At 38.1% G+C, this 17140-nt stretch overlaps 1 protein-coding gene across 1 annotated transcript; it reads left to right on the top strand.

Annotated features, from left to right (window-relative positions):
* Positions 1-7708: 7708 nt before the first annotated feature.
* On the top strand, positions 7709-16301 carry nepro (nucleolus and neural progenitor protein). The gene is made up of 9 exons (XM_061724552.1): positions 7709-7810; positions 7978-8132; positions 10585-10673; positions 12431-12559; positions 12751-12825; positions 12948-13249; positions 15177-15226; positions 15333-15547; positions 15633-16301. Exons 1-9 carry the CDS (start codon positions 7729-7731, stop codon positions 15949-15951), a joined length of 1416 nt encoding a protein of 471 aa, XP_061580536.1. The 5' UTR covers positions 7709-7728; the 3' UTR covers positions 15952-16301.
* The last annotated feature ends 839 nt before the right edge of the window (positions 16302-17140 follow it).

Here is a 17140-nt window from a genome sequence, read left to right as displayed (position 1 = left end):
CTAACAGACTGAAAAATTATTTTATAACTCACGCCATCACCAAACTTAATTTAAAACTCAAAAAATTAACAGCTGTGAACTCCACTCCCCACACTACATCCTCAGTCCCCCCCTTTGACTTAATGAATAGTTCAGAAAGACCATACAAGATATTAGTGTAACTTGTCTTTTATTAACAAATTATGAAAAACGGAACCCATATAGCCCTCACATAACAATTAAATATTTTTTTGGCTACATTAGTAAACTTGTAGTAAACTTCCCACCACCTTTTGTGCCTCATTTGGCTCAAACAAACATAGTTGACCTGCAACACATGACTGCGGTGGTTTGATACATTAAAAAGAGACATTTGTGTAAAATCACAAAAAAGAACATTTTCAAATTGAAAAATTAAAGCATTTAAAACCACTTGCAGATCCCTTCTGTAGTTAAAAAAAAAGTATGGCATGACTGCACTTGAGAACTGCAACTACAAAAGGCATTTTTAAGGTACAAAACTAGCATTTTTGTAGTAATTGCAAATTGCACAACTGTGAACATATGAAGAAACATATAATGTGGAACATGTATTTCCATGGGAATACATTTATAGGGCTCTTGGTTACTGTACAAATACAGGAGACCTGAAGATAAACTGCACCTATCAAAACTTTCAAAATAAGTAAGTTGTAAACAGTAGTAAGTAGTTTTTTTTGTCAAATAAGTAAGACTTTGGACCAAACGAACGAAATGAGTGTCTGTTACAACACGACTAAACATGCTGTTATATCAATGATACAGGACGGTCTCAGAAAATTAGAATATTGTGATTTTCTGTAATGCAATTACAAAAGCAAAAATGTCATACATTCTGGATTCATTACAAATCAACTGAAATATTGTAAGCCTTTTATTATTTTAATATTGCTGATCAGGTTTACAGCTTAAGAAAACTAAAATATCCTATCTCAAAAAATTAGAATATTCTGGGAATCTTAAACTGTAAACCATAATAAGCAATATTAAAATAATAAAAGGCTTGCAATATTTCAGTTGATTTGTAATGAATCCAGATCCAGAATCCAAGTTTTTTGTGCATCAAGCAAGCCTTTTGCATCATTTTAGAAATGATGGCTTGGAAGCAGTATGGCCACAATCACGGTTGAGGGGCTGCATATTTTGTTACACAATGTCCATCACCCAGACGTTGCTGTCAAGAATTTCATCGAATTCAGCACGAAAGTCTGGGATATTTTCGTAGCAGTCAGGTAGCTCTAGGAACATTCCACATGTTCGTCCAATTGGACGTCTTGTGAAATCAGACATCACTGTGAACTCAACAGTTATACTGTGACAGAATCAAATCGGATCCTGTGCAGAATCTTAGAAATTTACCAAGTTTTGCTTCATCCAGTTCCCTAATATACCGTCTGAGATGATGTTCGACCTCTTTTTGCTTTGCCGTCATATCTGCTGGGAACTTCAACAGCCTTGACACCTTCTTAGTTGTTGGTTTGAGGTCGGTGTACATCTTGGTCAGCTTTTCATAATTCAGACTCATCTGTGATTTTGTGATGTCCCTCCAACAATCAATTACAAACTTTGGCTTTTGCACAAGTTCTTTGTGGGAAATCTCTTCCAGAATTCCTGGAAGGGTGTCTGCTGAGGCTCTTCTTCTGCATTCGTAGTTGTTGAGGACCTCCAAAAGGTCATCAGGTTCAACAGAGACTTCTGCATCTCAGTTGCCACAACATACCTTTTGCTCTTCCATTAGTGTGAGAGCTTCCTCTGGGACCCCGCGATCTCGTAGGAAATTTATCACGGTGATTGACATTTTTGCCCAGTCCAAGGAACGATGTTCTGGTGGATTATAGTCCTTTAAAAGAGTCACATGAGGTTACATAATTCATTTAGTCAATTATACAGTATATGAGCAAAATACCTCTTGACCAAACACCTTTATTTTAACAATATTGTCAGGATGATAATTGGTGCTTTCATAAAATGATTATCAAAATTAGTTTTTAAATTGATAATCATCAGTATAGTATAGTATAGTACAGTATAATTAAAAAATTGAGTAGTTTGTATTGATAAACAGATTATGTTAGAAGAGAGCTGGGAGAAGTTGTAAACAGTTTTAAGTGTCATTCCTTTTCAGCAACAGTATGCCTTATTTAAAATAGTTCCTCAAAAGCATCACATTTACATATTGTAAACACATTAAGCACAGTATTAAACTGACTGCAAACAGTAAAAGCTAGTGATGTGATATAAGAACGTGTTTCTTGTCAAACGTAGGCTAGAATAAGACTTAATAAAGTAAATAATATTAACTTTAGCTTCACAAGCCTGAAATACAAGAACTTCTTGATACTTACTGTAAGATTGCTGTATAATGTCAACGTGGATGTCAGAGCGTTGCAGCCACTGTTAACTCCAGCACATAGACGGCCCCTAAATGAATGAAACGGGTGCTTTATGTCTCGTTTTGATCATTTAGCAACAAAATTGTTACAACAAAACAACACTGCTCTGAGGGAAGATTTGCACGTTATTTCATGTTGGTTTTGAGAGGCTTTACATCCCCACTAACCCTGGAAATAGTTGTAAACAGTAACATTAAAAATAGCATTTCACCGTTTTAGCCAACGTTAGCCTCATATGCTTTATGTTAGGTTGGTAACAAGGTTCAGAATACAAGAATGGGCTTTAAGATATTTATTTAAAACACTTATCACACATAGGAATATAGTTGCATAACTTCAGAAACGTACCTTCCACTCCAAGATGTTGTAGCTGGTACCGGTGCTGCTGCTGCTGCTGCTGCTGCTGCTGCTGCATGGATCTATTATAAAACAGCTGCATGTCCGTCTCTCCTCACTGGCTTTGATGGGCCAGAGATTTAGACTTTAATCACGAAATTGTATTTCGATTTCTAATATGATTATTTCGAGGGAACGAAATACTTAATTCGTTCGCTCGATATCCTAAATCGAGGGAACGAAATAATTATTTCGAGGGAACGAAATACTTAATTCGTTCCCTCGAAATAATTATTTCGTTCCCTCGATTTAGGATATCGAGGGCACGAGTTAGCGTTCTTTATTTTTTTTTCCTCCAGTGGCCACTCGGGGGCTCCGTAAATCTCTGATGTCACGTCAAAAACTATTATTTGTAGTTTAAGTGTTGCAAATTCACATTACAAATCATGTAATAGCAGAAAAAAAGACAGCATTTCCACGTACGGTGCGGGTCGCCGCGTCCCCTACGCCGTAGGCTCTGCGTTGATGTAACGCGGAACCATAAATCAGCTTTCAGTCGCGCTGTGAGCCTGAACCTGCAGCGGGGCTGCTAGTTGTTCATTGCTGGTTCGTTTTGTTAACTCTGAGCTTTGTTGGTTGGTTTGTTTGTTTGCTGGTGGTTTTGTTCTGAACACTTTTCTCTGTTTCTCATTTTGCTGGGACGCCGGGTCCCTCCGCAGAGAAACAACTTTTGCGGTATGCATTCATTGTTATGTCTAAAAATGATGCGCAGTGCCGAAACGGTACAGATATTTGGGGATTTTTTATATATATATAAAAAAATAAAATTATAAAAAAATAAAGGATCCCCATAACCTTTGATCGGGTGGGCAGGACGCACGTTTGGGTGGGCACAGCTCACCCCTGCCCCAAAACCAGCCTCGAGTTCCAGTACACAGAGGTCCGACGGGAGGATTACAGTGAGATGGGGCAGTCTCAAACGATTTAAAATATTGCACAGTGTATGCCCAGCTTTGTATGGAACAGCATGTGAGCTGGCTCCATATTGTTATTGTTTTTGTTGTCGCAATAACATGACTTCACACAATACACGCGCGGGGTGACGCCTCCGCTCCGACGTCGTTGCTACGGCAACCCGTCAGATCAGTCAATGATGTGGCCCAGTCTGAACAGAGCCAGATCCGATATGGACACTTGCTAAAAACAGTGTGGACAGTCAGCCCTGAAAATCGGATATGAGAAGGAATCAGATATGAATCAGATTTGCCTACAGTCTGAACGCGGCCTTAAACACAAAGAAAGCACTGTTAACTTTGGTGACTTTGACTTTGACTTTTAAGGCTGCATGACATGTCTCAGTCCAGTGACTGTCCAGTTTGATTGAATTTTTGACTCTTGGGTTTACTAATCAGTTTTGCAGCCAGGGAGTTTAATGGGGAGGCAATTTGAGAAAAGCCAGGACCAAATCGCCGGTAATAGCTGTCAAAGCCAAGGAATGATTTTTGCTCTTGAGCAGTCACTGGGCATTTCCACTGGGCCACTGCAGCGATCTCATCTGGATCAGTGGCGACCCCATCCTCAGACACCAAATGGCTCAGGTACTTGACTTGTTTTTGGAAAAAAGACTTGCTCAACTTAACCTTGAGATCCTTTTTTTTTTTGCAGGCGCTGAAACACCAGCTTCAATCTTTGCAAATCTTTTTCAACAGAGGTTGAAAAGACTACTACATCATCCAAATATAAAAGCAGAGACTGCAAACTTTGATCTCCAAATATCCTGTCCAATAATCTCCCTGGAAAGTACTGGTTACATTATACAACCCAAAGGCCATTCGAATTAATTCCAACGGGCCGAATGTTGTGCAAAAAGCTGTCTTATGCTTAACTGCTTCGGCTACAGGGAGCTGATTGTATCCACTGGCAAGGTCTATTGTAGAGAACCATTTAGCACCGGTCAGAGTCTAATGATTCTTCGATTCTGGGCAATAGATAGGCATCCCTTTGTGTCTTTGCATCGAGTTGCCTGTAGTATACACACATCCTCAGGGAACTGTCCTTTTTCTGAACTAAAACCAAGGGTGCAGCATAGAGACTATGACTTGAGCCTGTTGTAGTTGTTTAATGTGAGCTTTCACTATTCCAAATTGAGATAGGGGAATACGACGGTAACGTTGTTTATTTGGAATGACATCTGTAAGTGGAATATTATGTGCAATGAGTGTCGTGCAGCCCAGGCCACTCTCCCCGTTGAAAACATCTTTCCTAGCAGATATTTTGCTTCAGTTGCTTCTGGTGGCTCAGATTAGACAAACTGACTGTAGATCCAAACACTGAGAAGGGCTAGCAGAGTCTTCGGAGCACATTACAGTTAATCTGCCTTGAGCATCAGTCTCCTCAAACACAATTTTGTGTTTATATATATATATATATATATATACATATATATATATATATATATATATATATATATATATATATATATATATATATATATATATATATATGGTCGTAGGTGTTGCACACACAAATTGTATTGTACCATTTGCCACAATTACAATAAAGCTTTCATATTATGATGCACTCGTTAAACTAACTGAAACTAAACTGAAATAATGAAACTAACTGAAAAATGAAATTTAAAATAAAAATTCAAAACTATCATAACTGTTAAGGACTGAAATACATCACATCATACATGTTTTGTTTTTTTTTACTCCACAGAAATCTGACACAAGAATAGTTAATAACACTAATATATTTTAATATCTCAAAGGACATTAGTTAAAGCCTACTGTTAAAATATCCATCACATGTTTTCATTTTTGCAGTATAGTGTTTAATTCTCATTGAACACTCAACTGCTTTCATGCATGTACTTTCTTGTTTAATTTAATGTTCAAAAGAAAACAAAACGGTCCTACAATTCTTTTTTTTTTCTTTTTTTATTATTATTATTGACAGATATATACAGAAAAGGTACAAAACTTCAAGATAAAATGCAGTTACAAATTAAGGGCAGTAAATTATATATCAAAAATAAAATAGAAGGCTTGAGGTTTATGGAGGAAAAATAAATTAAAAAAATAAATAAATCAGGAAATATATTTTTCACATAAGCTTCTCGTTTTAACCACTTTGGGGTTTATGCTCTGTTTAAGACTGTCTGAATATTATATTAATATAGCTTTGAGAACAATTATATTTGGATATTGGCTAGCAAATTTAGTACAGTGAATATGATATTTAGCAATAATTAAGAGAAGGTTGATTAAATATAATTTGTCTGGGCTTGTCATATCATTTTTTGATACACCAAATAGTACATGTTGAATGCTCAACTTAAAGGAAGAAACTTTAGTATTTATAAAATTATTAAGGTCAATCTAGAGAATATGAGTATATGTGCAATTCCAGAATAAGTGAGATATTGTTTCATCCACATTACCACAAAAAGAACAGAGTGTGTCAATGTTTATCTTATATTTAACAAGATTGGTCTTGACTGGATAGCATCTATGAAGTATTTTTTTAAAGTAGCCTCTCTTACTTTGTTTGTAATAATATATTTTCTTGAGAAGACCCATGTGTTTTTCCAATCTATCTCATTATATATGTGTGGCAGGGTGTAGGAGCTGCAGCCACTCAGGCTGACGGGACACAGGTGTGGCCCGTCAACCTCTCCACCCTGCCAGCCTTATAAGGGAGAGACAGAGAAGCTGCAGGGTCGGAGGAGCTGCTGCTGCTGATGTCTGCTGTCTGCTGTGAAGGTCCTGGAAGCACGTGTCTTGGGTGTTCTGGTGAATAAAAGGGTTCTGCACTAAACGCCGTGTCCTCTCTATCCTGTCGGTCGGGCCCCGTAGCACTTGCCGTGCTACAATAAGTTATTCCAATAGAAAACTGCTGCAGGTTTAGAAACAAGATCTCTCTGTATAATATACCTAATGCAATGATTCGTAGCTTTATCACTTAGTAAAGGGCAAATATTACCAACATATTTGTCATCAGGATTCAACCTTGGAATATTACAATTTTTACCTTTTAGGAGCAAAACACTGTAACCTTCTAGCACCATCTGGTATTGCATCAAACACAATTGAATATTCTCTAGCAGTAACAGGAGAGTAGATTGAGAGAAATTCTTCATAATTGAGTAATTGGCCAATCGTCATTCAATAGTTGACTAACCAGTAAAATATTATCAACCCATCTCTTAATATATAAAGATTTGTTTTTTAATCTAATATCTTGATTGTTCCAAATGAAATATTTGTGGGGAGAGAAATTGTGTGTGTACATCATGGACCAGGATAATAGAAGTTGGCTGTGAAAGTTAGATATTTTCACAGGTAATTTGGAAATATTGTAGTTACATCTGAGCAGAAAATGTAGTCCTCCTAATAAATAAAATAAAATAAAATAAATAAACACATGGGCAGTAATAAAGTTCCAAATTGAGTTGGAATTTTTTAAGAAAAGTTTGATCCATTTGACCTTGAAGGAAGCATTTAGGGAAGTGAAATCTAAGACACTATGACCACTAGAGCATAACTTGTTTATCATCACATCTTTCTTAATATAATGTATTTTCTTTTTCCAAATAAAATCGAATAAAATTGTGTCTATTTTTGTGCATATGTTTTTTGAAAAATCAAGAGCCATAGCTGCATATAAGTCTGGAGAGGCCTTCAACTTTAGCTACTAAGGATCTTCCTGTAATGGTCAAATCCCTCTGAAGCCAAAGATTAAATCTCTTTTGGACTGAGGCAATTAGAGGATCCACATTTTCAGACAATCTAGAGTTTTGGTCTTTTTTCAATTATATTATTTAATTCCCAGATATTTAACCTTATGCTTGAGGATCATACAATTCTCCCTGTACCTTTAAGACAGTTGATGACGTCATGTATACTCCAATGTGATTGGCTGGCCGACTTCCGTGTTTTCAGCAGCGTGCAGCACCATAATACATCCATGGTGCAGCATGGCAGCACCGTGGAACAGAGTAAACATCCCCTTTCCCAGTGCTGTTTCCACTGTTCACACAAGATTTACTTCAACAACAGGTTGGAAACCTCCGAAGTTGCATGTTTTAAATCCATGTTTTCCATGTTTTCATGTTCAAAACTGAACCCGAAACAACAGGAATAACTATCGCTTAACTGCTCTTTACCATTCGTTGAGTTTCATAATGAAAATGTGAAATTATTGTGTTTTAACTATTTTTTTGCAGCTGCAAATGTTAAAACCCTGAGCTTGGAAAATGAGAAGGTCCTAAAGCTTGTCGGCAGTGAGATTCTTCAGACGGAGGTCCGAGTTCTGTACGAGCTGCTGTACGTCCTGAACAACAGCTGCGGAGCCAACAGGACGTTCAAGGGCCTGCAGCAGGTAAAGTCTATTATATTATTATTATTATTATTATTATTATTATTATTATTATTATAATATGTCTGAAGCCCCCACTTCATGCCAGTGTTGTTGTTTTATTTACCTTTATTTTAACAGAAATAGAAGGACAATGCAAAATACATCACAAAACAGTTCCCTAAATAAGTTACAATACTTAAGGACAGTGACAAGTACCAACAGATTCATTTAAAAATGCATTTGTAAGAGCTTTAAAATCAGACAATGACACTAATGTGTTTAGCTTCAGGTCTTTTTGGAGGCTTTTCCAAGCAAGTGGGGCAGAACAGCTGAAGGCTTTCTTCCCTAGATTGGTCCTTGCACTTGATATGGACAGCAGGATAGCATCATTTGATCTCAGGCTATAACTACTGATGGCTACCTATTATAGCTTTGTATATGAACAAGTACCAATGACTAAGCCTCCGCCATGTCAGTGAAGGTAAGCCAGCCTTGGAGTACAGAATGCAATGATGGGTTAGGGGTTTACACTTTGTAACAAATCTCAGTGCACTATGATACGCCGTGTCTAACATATGCATGAACTGGGCAGGAGCATTGGTATACAATAGATCACCATAATCCAAAATTGGTAAAAATGTCACAGAGACCAGTCTCCTTCTGGCCTCAAAGGAGAAACGTGCCTTGTTTCTGAAGTAAAACCATATCTTTAGCCTCAGTTTTTTAAGAAGATTATTTACATGCAATTTAAAAGAAAGGCAGTCATCAAGCCAGATACCAAAATATTTATAACTGGATACTACTTCTATTTTGTTTCCCTGAGCAATAGTAATGTCTAAGGTATTCACTGGCTTCTTCCTAGGATTTGAGAACAGCATAACTTTTGTTTTTATCACCATTTAAAATTAGCTTTAGTTGCGAGAGCTGAGTCTGGAGAACATTAAAAACAGCCTGCAACTTAGCAAGAGCCTCTGTACCGAATTTTGTGACCCATCAGATTCTGTGACTATAGGCGGCACCATTTATACACGTGGACACTGGAAAGATGCGCTCCGAGTTTACCTGCTGCAATAGTCATCAGGCAGAGATCTATCAACAATTAAAATCACTATAACTCACTTAATTTTCAACAGATTATCAAGCCTTTTGGTTTTTATTACCATTTGCATTGTCATAGACACCTCCGATTTTCGGTGTGTGTGTGTGTGATCAGAGTTTCCCCCCAAAATTGTTTAACTTGTAGGGATGGGTATTATATAGACTATTCTTTCTTTGAAGGGAAGTTGACTGCAGAATTTATTTTTTACCATGTTTCTCCTGCTGTTTTAAGTTGTTTATTGGCTTTAGATCTCTGCTACTGTGTTAAACCCTTTGTAACATTGTATTTAAAAAAAGAAAAGCATATATATTCTAGCCCTGGCATGGCAGCACGTGTGTCCAACTGGACTCTCGGCAGCCTGACCAGCACTGATCCAGCTGGACCCTCCTATGTGATTTTATGCTTGTGTTGTTCTCTCATATGTAAGGCGCTTTGGATAAAAGTGTCTGCTAAATGACAGTAGTAGTAGTATTTAAAACGGCTATATAATATATAGTTTATCATTATTATAATAACCTAAAAACTCAATATTGCAAACTTCTACTTCAGACCAGTTAAGCATTTGCTGTCATGTGTTATATGTGTAAAAACTGTTCTAATATGGGGTAAATATATCACAATGTTGAAAAAATGTCGACCTTTCATGGATCAAATCATTACGGAAACATTGATAACGTGGTGGACAATTAATACTACTTTTAGCTTCTAGTGAGCACATGGTGGCAGTTCAGCTAGCACAGTGCTTCAGTGGTGAAGGTGACTGTATACTGTTTATCAAATTTATTTTGAATTTCTGATTATTTAAAAAAATGTTAATAAATGACAGTTTGAACACGTTAAACTTGAACACACCCAACTACAAACACAATATGATTGGGAAATATAAGTCAGGAATTTGGTATATTTTTGGCAGATGAACTAACTTCGAGTTAAGAAAGAGACTGGAGTTGATGGTGTCATTAAATTTACTAATTTAATTGAGTGAGGAACAATGAGGAAATATAAAAAGCATTTTAATGTTGTGTCTTCTCATCACTTTTTGCATTTACCAGTTAGAAGAGCAACATTGGTGATATGCCAAAACTGGCTACATCAAAAGGAAAGAAAATGGTTTAAAATAGTGGAAATCCATGTCAAGACACTTTTCATGACTCGTATGTGTGCACTTGTGATGGCACCTGGGGGGCGGTGGCTGTAGGTGCGAGGGCCCACTCAACGCTGCTTGCAGCTTTAATGTCTGTAGTATTTTGACCAAAATATGTCATAGACATTTTGCCAAAACCACAGGAAATTGTATTAAATAAAATTAACAGCCAACCTCCAAAATATACACTGTTGCATGCTATTTTTTCACTTTATTCTGATCTCTTACAGGTTGAACAATGCATAAACAGACTGAAGAACATGAAGCTCGATGCTGCTCTTCAGGAGCTGGAAGATCTGTGTCCAAATAGGATTCAGAGGTATGTCGCAGCTCATTAGCAATAGCTTTGACCTCAACAGTGGACCAAATATACAACATCAAACTCAAGCTCTCATCGGTCCCATTGCTAACTGCCCTTTACTCAAATATCACGCAGTAAAGATCTCTAAGGCCTTCACTGCTTATATTCTGGTCATATACAGCCCACCAGGAGGCAATATAGATGAGTTCATCTCTGAAATGGACATGATTGTCTATGACATTCCTGATGATGGCTCGCCACGAAATTGTACTGGGAGACGTGAACATTCACATTGGCAAAACGCAGGCAAATGAGTTTCAAATAAGCATCTCCAGTGAGCTTCCTAAGGTATCCACGGTGGCGTTAAGAGTGCCATCTACTGGCATCTTTCAGTATTGACCTGATGTCCGAACTGCATAAACTGAGTTAGACTGATTCAAATAATTAACCAAAAATTGAGGGGTGTCTGTCTGCATAAAGAAAACTTAAAAATGTGGCATTGTCAACCTACTATACAGAGCATAGATGGAAACTTGCAGCCACAAGTTTAACATTTGGTTTGCGAAGGTTCTCCTTGACTGTCATACAATCAATATTATACATCTGTGACTAACAAGTACCGCAGGATGAGTACTTGATAACTACTCCTGCAGCACTTCTGCTGGAATTTCTGTCGTCTTTTGGCTGACCATATTGTCCAAAAACGGTGTAGAGAGGGCCTGCTGTCTGCAGCATACTTTGCATGCTCCTCCACATCCTTCACTTCTCCTCTTTTCTGGAATTAGGGTCTCATTCAGGGTGGTGGTTGGTCTTTGGAATGCTCAAAGCTGCTCCCACATATAAACATTGTGAAGGGGGCTCATCATAACAGACTTTGTGTAAAGTGACAAAATTGTCAGCTGAACAGCATCCAAACCAACATATAAAAAAAAAGTTTTAAAATTTTGAGTTGGAAAAAAAGCACATAAGAACATCTCAAGATGAACAAAGACTCCATGCCAAGAGCTACTGCATACTGCAACAGCTAGTGACTTTAGGGACTCCATTCATTGATATACATACAATTGCATTCAGACTGTAATGAAGTATACATATGTATTAGGGCTGGGCGATATGGACCAAAAGTCATATCTCGATATTTTCTAGCTAAATGGCGATACTCGATATATATCTCGATATTTTTTCTGTGCCTTAATTGGGGTTTCCCCCAAAGCATTATAGCATAGCATCTCTGTTAGCATCTCTGTTAGCATCTCTGTTAGCTTCATTTTTTCTGAGGCAAACCCTTAAAAAACAGTCAGTTTTAATACAAAGCCTCGTGCCAAATGTCACACAAGTACCTTTTATTAACAGAGGTCTGCACAATATCAAAATGTATAAAACAAATGAAATAAAAATAAACTGCCTGCATATATAGAATAAAAATGCTTCTTGAATAAAATAAAACAATGCCCTTTCCTGCATAACAATTAAATTAAAATACACTGTGTTAATACAATGTAGACAGTAACAGGCAGACTTTTCCACTGAGGTTGACAGTTGTGCAAATAACAAAACATTTGTGCAAATCTCAAATAAAACATTCAAGTCAATTTGTCACAAAATAAGCTATATCAAAATCATTTTTAAAAAAAAAATGTAAATTTTTTATTTTTTTTTTAAATCGATATAAACGATATTGTCTCGTACCATATCGTGTTTGAAAATATATCGATATATATTAAAATCTCGATATATCGCCCAGCCCTAATATGTATATGTTTGTACCTTTTTAGAAGTGTGGGCATCCAGACGGGTGAATGTGATGTTCCCAGTCAACCCATGCTGGAGTGGATCTGTCTCAAGGTGCTTGGAGCTGCTCAGTTGCTGAGCTGCACGTTGCAGCGCTGCAGCAGAGCTTTTATGTATCCTTACGTCGAAGAGACATTCTTCAGAACACGCTACTTATTCTGCTTGTCGTGGGAGTAACTAAAGACTCTAACAAACACTTGCAGATGTTGACATCTTTTTCTTTTTTTCCCCCTGAGTGAAGTTTAACTCTCAAGGCCTGCTCGGTTTTTACCATGTCAGTTTGCCCTTAACGGATTTGTTTCAGACTCTCAAAGCAGCAGATGAAATGGGATTTCGTTATACTGAATGTGGTGATTACTAGCATGCTCAGTCGTCTTTGGTAAGAAACTACTCATCTTTGTATGTCTGGACCCTCAACGGGATTCAGAAACACCTTCTTCTAAAATACAATGGTTCAGGCACTTCCTGTATTAAAAACCTCCTGAACTTTTGCTTCCTTAGGGTGATTATCCGTGGTGTGCTGGTCAGCCTTCCCACTCTGTACCAGCAGCTCCTTGAACTCCTCAGACACGTGTCTGATGCCCAGCCCATGCCGTACCTCACTGGCATCTCCCTGCCAACAGATTTGGTTCACTTCCTAGGTCCTTCCCAAGCTCTCTTACTGCAGAAATGCCCAGCACACGATTCCCATACCAAGCACAAGAAAGAGAAGCATCCAAGGATGATGAAGACTTCAGTTAAAGTCATGACCCAGAAACAGATGGGGAGGATTAAAGAAGACCTGGGAGTTGCTGTTAAAAGAGGTATGAACTCTTCTGTGGGGTGAACTAGAAGGCAAGATTAGGTTAGCGAGGTGTGTCGAGTCAGGAGCACAGAGCTAGCCCTATTTCAGCCTTTCTATTGGCTTACAACATGCTCTTTAGCAGTTTATATTAAGAGTTTCAGACGGCAATGTCTTCCTTTCTTGCTGGAACAACAATTAAGTATCGTCACTCAGAAAAACTTGAGTGTTGATGTCACAAGTTTGAATCAGATTAAATGTGAATGCAATGTTGAATGAATGTCAGAAATTAAATTATTCAGCCCACTTCTTAAAAGTCAGTAAGTACATTTGCACACTGATTTCATTTAACAAATTTAATCAGAACCTGATGTTGATTTGTTCTTGCAATCACTCTACTAGATAAGGGGCGGATATACTTGCTGTTTGAGCCTGCGTTCACGTCAGTTCGCGTTCACAACCAACTGCAACGTCGCTCACGAGGACAGCGCGTCGTACCGGCGGTAACCGATTGGGGGCAGTATGCAGAGCAGAGTTACAAAAGTGATTAAATGTTTGGTAGTAGTATAATAAACCACCTGGTTGAATAAAGATAAATAAACAAGACGGCAACACGGGATGAAGAGATCACTGCTCTGCTTTTCTTGTGATCTCGGTAAAGAAAACAGCGCGATCGGAGATGGTTTGTCAGGCTGTTCAACCAGAGCCGTCGGGAGACTGGAGAGCTCTTAGTCCTGCCGATGCAGCAACTGATGATGAGAAAACAGCAGCAATATTTCTGCATTTCCTCCGTTTTGTTTGAACGACTGGTTACATGGGATTGTCCCACTGATTCAGCTCCAAACCTGGCACCGCAGCAGGGAGCTGGCCGTCATCCTGCGCTACCTGACGGGGACGAGCTGCAGCAGCCAGGTGGAGCGTGCATGCGCATGTCGTCAGGAGATTAATTTACCGAAATATCTGGAGCAAAGTTGGTGTCGGTTGAGTGATCACTGAAGAACCTCTGTATCCAGCTCACATGTTTGATCGGTGGGCAAAACAGCTCACCAGTACCATCACTGCTGCATCTTCCTATGATGCACGGACATAACGAGCACGACTCTATCTGCACCAGGACTGTGTTGATCTGCCGCAGCTGTTTTGACACGCATGTTTGTCATTGCAGCGGCGATATGGATCATAAATGTGAAGATAACAGCTGCTCAGCCTCTCTTCAAAACAGTCTGCAAGTTTCCGACCTCCGCGTTAAGTCACTTCAGCTGGACCAGCGACTCTCGCGGGCAGAGCGAGAACTGCAGGTTGCGTACGCGTTCAGTGTCTTTTGGATAACCTGCCTGTCGACGCGTCAAATGAACGCAGGATCGCGTTCTGAACAGCAAGTATATTTGCCCCCATAGTTTGATCCTGCACGGATTTCAACATGAACCACAAATCCAACTAGGATGTTGTCATGCATTACACCAGAAAAGCTTCTGCACAATGAACGATTTTCTGCCAGAGTTCCTCTGTTTAACTTAGCAGCAGCATTGTTATTTGTTTATTTTTTTAAATAATGAATTTCATATTATTTTTTGGTTCTCTTTGGATCCCTGTGACCATAAATAGAAATAAGCATGTATAGATAAAGATGGATGGACATTCTTCTCCCTTTTGTGTTCATGCAATCTCCTCATCTTTTTAATGAAATTCCACTATTTTGAGCCACATGCTGCTGTTTTCTGAGGGTGAACCAAAGCTTGATGCAGAAATCCAGAGTTGACTAATTCAGTTGATGATCGTTGTCATGGCCTCAATTTAACTCTGATGCTTTAATGTTTTCCAAGTGGTTTTCTACAAGAAAGTTTGGCTTTGTTGAACTTACTTCATACTTACTTACTTCATAGTATGACATACTTAAATAACCCATTAAGCATAGTAAAATACTAAATTTTTTTTTTTTTTTTTTCCAGATCTTGGAATTCATGCTGACATCGAACCCTTTTTACCGATTTTCAGGAAGGTACTTGAGGAAGTTAGAATCTGAACCAATTTCTTCTTTGGTGAAAGTATATTCAATTATTAAATGCTATAGATTAATCAATAATTGCATCATTTTGGTACCCAAGGTTGAATCTTTTCCAGAAGAATCGCATAAAACTGACAAGGAACGAAAGTTCCAGGAACAAGTGAGAGAAGCTACTACTTTTGCACACATGTCAGCCTATCTAGAGGAAATGGTTCAGTCGTTGAAGTCCCAGGGGATGGAAAAGGAAAAACGCCTCCTAAGCTTCCTGTGTTTAAAGTGCCAAAAGATGAAGTGCCTAGAGGCAGCAGGATACAAGTAAGTGTGTTGCAGCATGTAAAGTTTTGCAGAAAATGTGTCTCGGTCAGCATTCTTTGCTCAAACAATCTGTCCTCATCCTTAGTGTCCAGAGGAAGTTGCAGCTATTCAGACGGGAAGTTTGCTGGGCTTCATCTCCTGAAAGATCGTCACACAAAGTGACTGGAAATCCTCACCTGAGAAGCCGTTTACAGTCACTTAAGGCACAATTTAGGTTTTCAAGAGTTAGGGCTGCTGTTCGAAAGATGAGAATGGCGGGGAAAAGGAAAAGGACTTGGCTGCCAGTGTCTGGACTTCTTGAAGATGACCACAGAGGCAGTAGTTCCGATGAGATAACCCTACAGAACACTGACAATGACCGCCATGATGACATTGATGATATATTTGCTTCTGTAGGCTTGTAGAGCCTTGGAACCAAGTTTAGGAAGTGTGATGGTGGCCTCATATTCAAAAATGGCCAAATTAAAAGTCCTTCAACACTTCAGCTGTTCTCATTTATCTGACAATGTTTTAAGTTTTTTTTTTTTTAATTGTAAATGCCAGGGTTTGTTGAAATTCAGTGCATTTCAGCAAACGTAGCCAGACTTTACAGGCCTCGTGTCAGATTTAGAGTTTGTCAAAATTTTGACACACAAACTCAAAAAACAGTTTCTTATCAAACCTGTCTCACCTTTTCGCGGTTATTTTGTGTTTGTCCATACAGATGTGTATTGATGAGTCCAAAATAAACATAGGTTTGTATTGCCATATAGTAATGCTTTGTGATCTATACAAATTAATTAACGGATCTGGACGTTTGCATTCTCCATACTGGAGACAGTTTGTTTTCAGGTGCGGATATAAGAATATGTTTCAAGTCATTACTTGCAAGTAACATTACATAAACTTTAAAATGGACATATTGTATTCAGAACTGGATCATATCCATTGAATAACATTGTTCACATTAATATAAACCAAATTAAGATGTTCTATGAATTATAGAGAAATAAATAATTCTCTAAAATGGGGGTGAGCAATGGTTAGTAAAAAATATTAGTAACCACTGTATTTTAGTGTGTGTCAATCATTCAACTCCTGGATATCTCAAAATGTTAATTTCACAAGTATGAACAAAAGCAACTGCAGCTTGCTGTGGTTATTTTGGCTGTGTTCAGACTTCCCTTACAAGAGAAGAACTATAGAAATCTTAGTATTCTGGGGAAAATATAGGAAAGTTCTAGTTTGGTAATACTGTAGTGGAGCTATAACTAGGAATCTTGTAGGACATATTGCAGAAGTAGGCCTGTTAGTAACCACAAAATTTACCAGAGGCCATGATTTAAAGGTTTATTTTCAAACCATTCTTCTCATGGAGCATGCCCCTGCACCCTCATTCAATCCAACCTGTTACACATGTAGCTAAGCTAAAATAAGTTTAAAAATATTTTACCATAAGCACCTGGAGTGTTTACAAGACAAAAAAGGGTGGAGAACTGTCCCTGGGTACCTGTACATCAATGTCCTTCCTGAATTTAACTAAAAATGATTTGACAGGATAGCAAAGATGAATAATATTAAATATACCTCTTCAACTTTGTTTACTAGCAGAAA

Source organism: Cololabis saira, chromosome 6, assembly GCF_033807715.1.
Source record: "Cololabis saira isolate AMF1-May2022 chromosome 6, fColSai1.1, whole genome shotgun sequence".
Lineage (NCBI taxonomy): Eukaryota > Metazoa > Chordata > Actinopteri > Beloniformes > Belonidae > Cololabis > Cololabis saira.
Note: the sequence above shows the minus strand (reverse complement) of the source record. Positions and strands in the feature narration are given on the sequence as shown.

Coding starts and splice junctions, on each gene's coding strand:
- nepro (XM_061724552.1), top strand. CDS start 7,729: ATGGCAGCACCGTGGAACAGAGTAAACATCCCCTTTCCCAGTGCTGTT. Junction 12,560..12,750: donor CGCTGCAGCAGAGCTTTTAT/GTATCCTTACGT, acceptor GATTTGTTTCAG/ACTCTCAAAGCAGCAGATGA. Junction 13,250..15,176: donor GGGAGTTGCTGTTAAAAGAG/GTATGAACTCTT, acceptor TTTTTTTTCCAG/ATCTTGGAATTCATGCTGAC.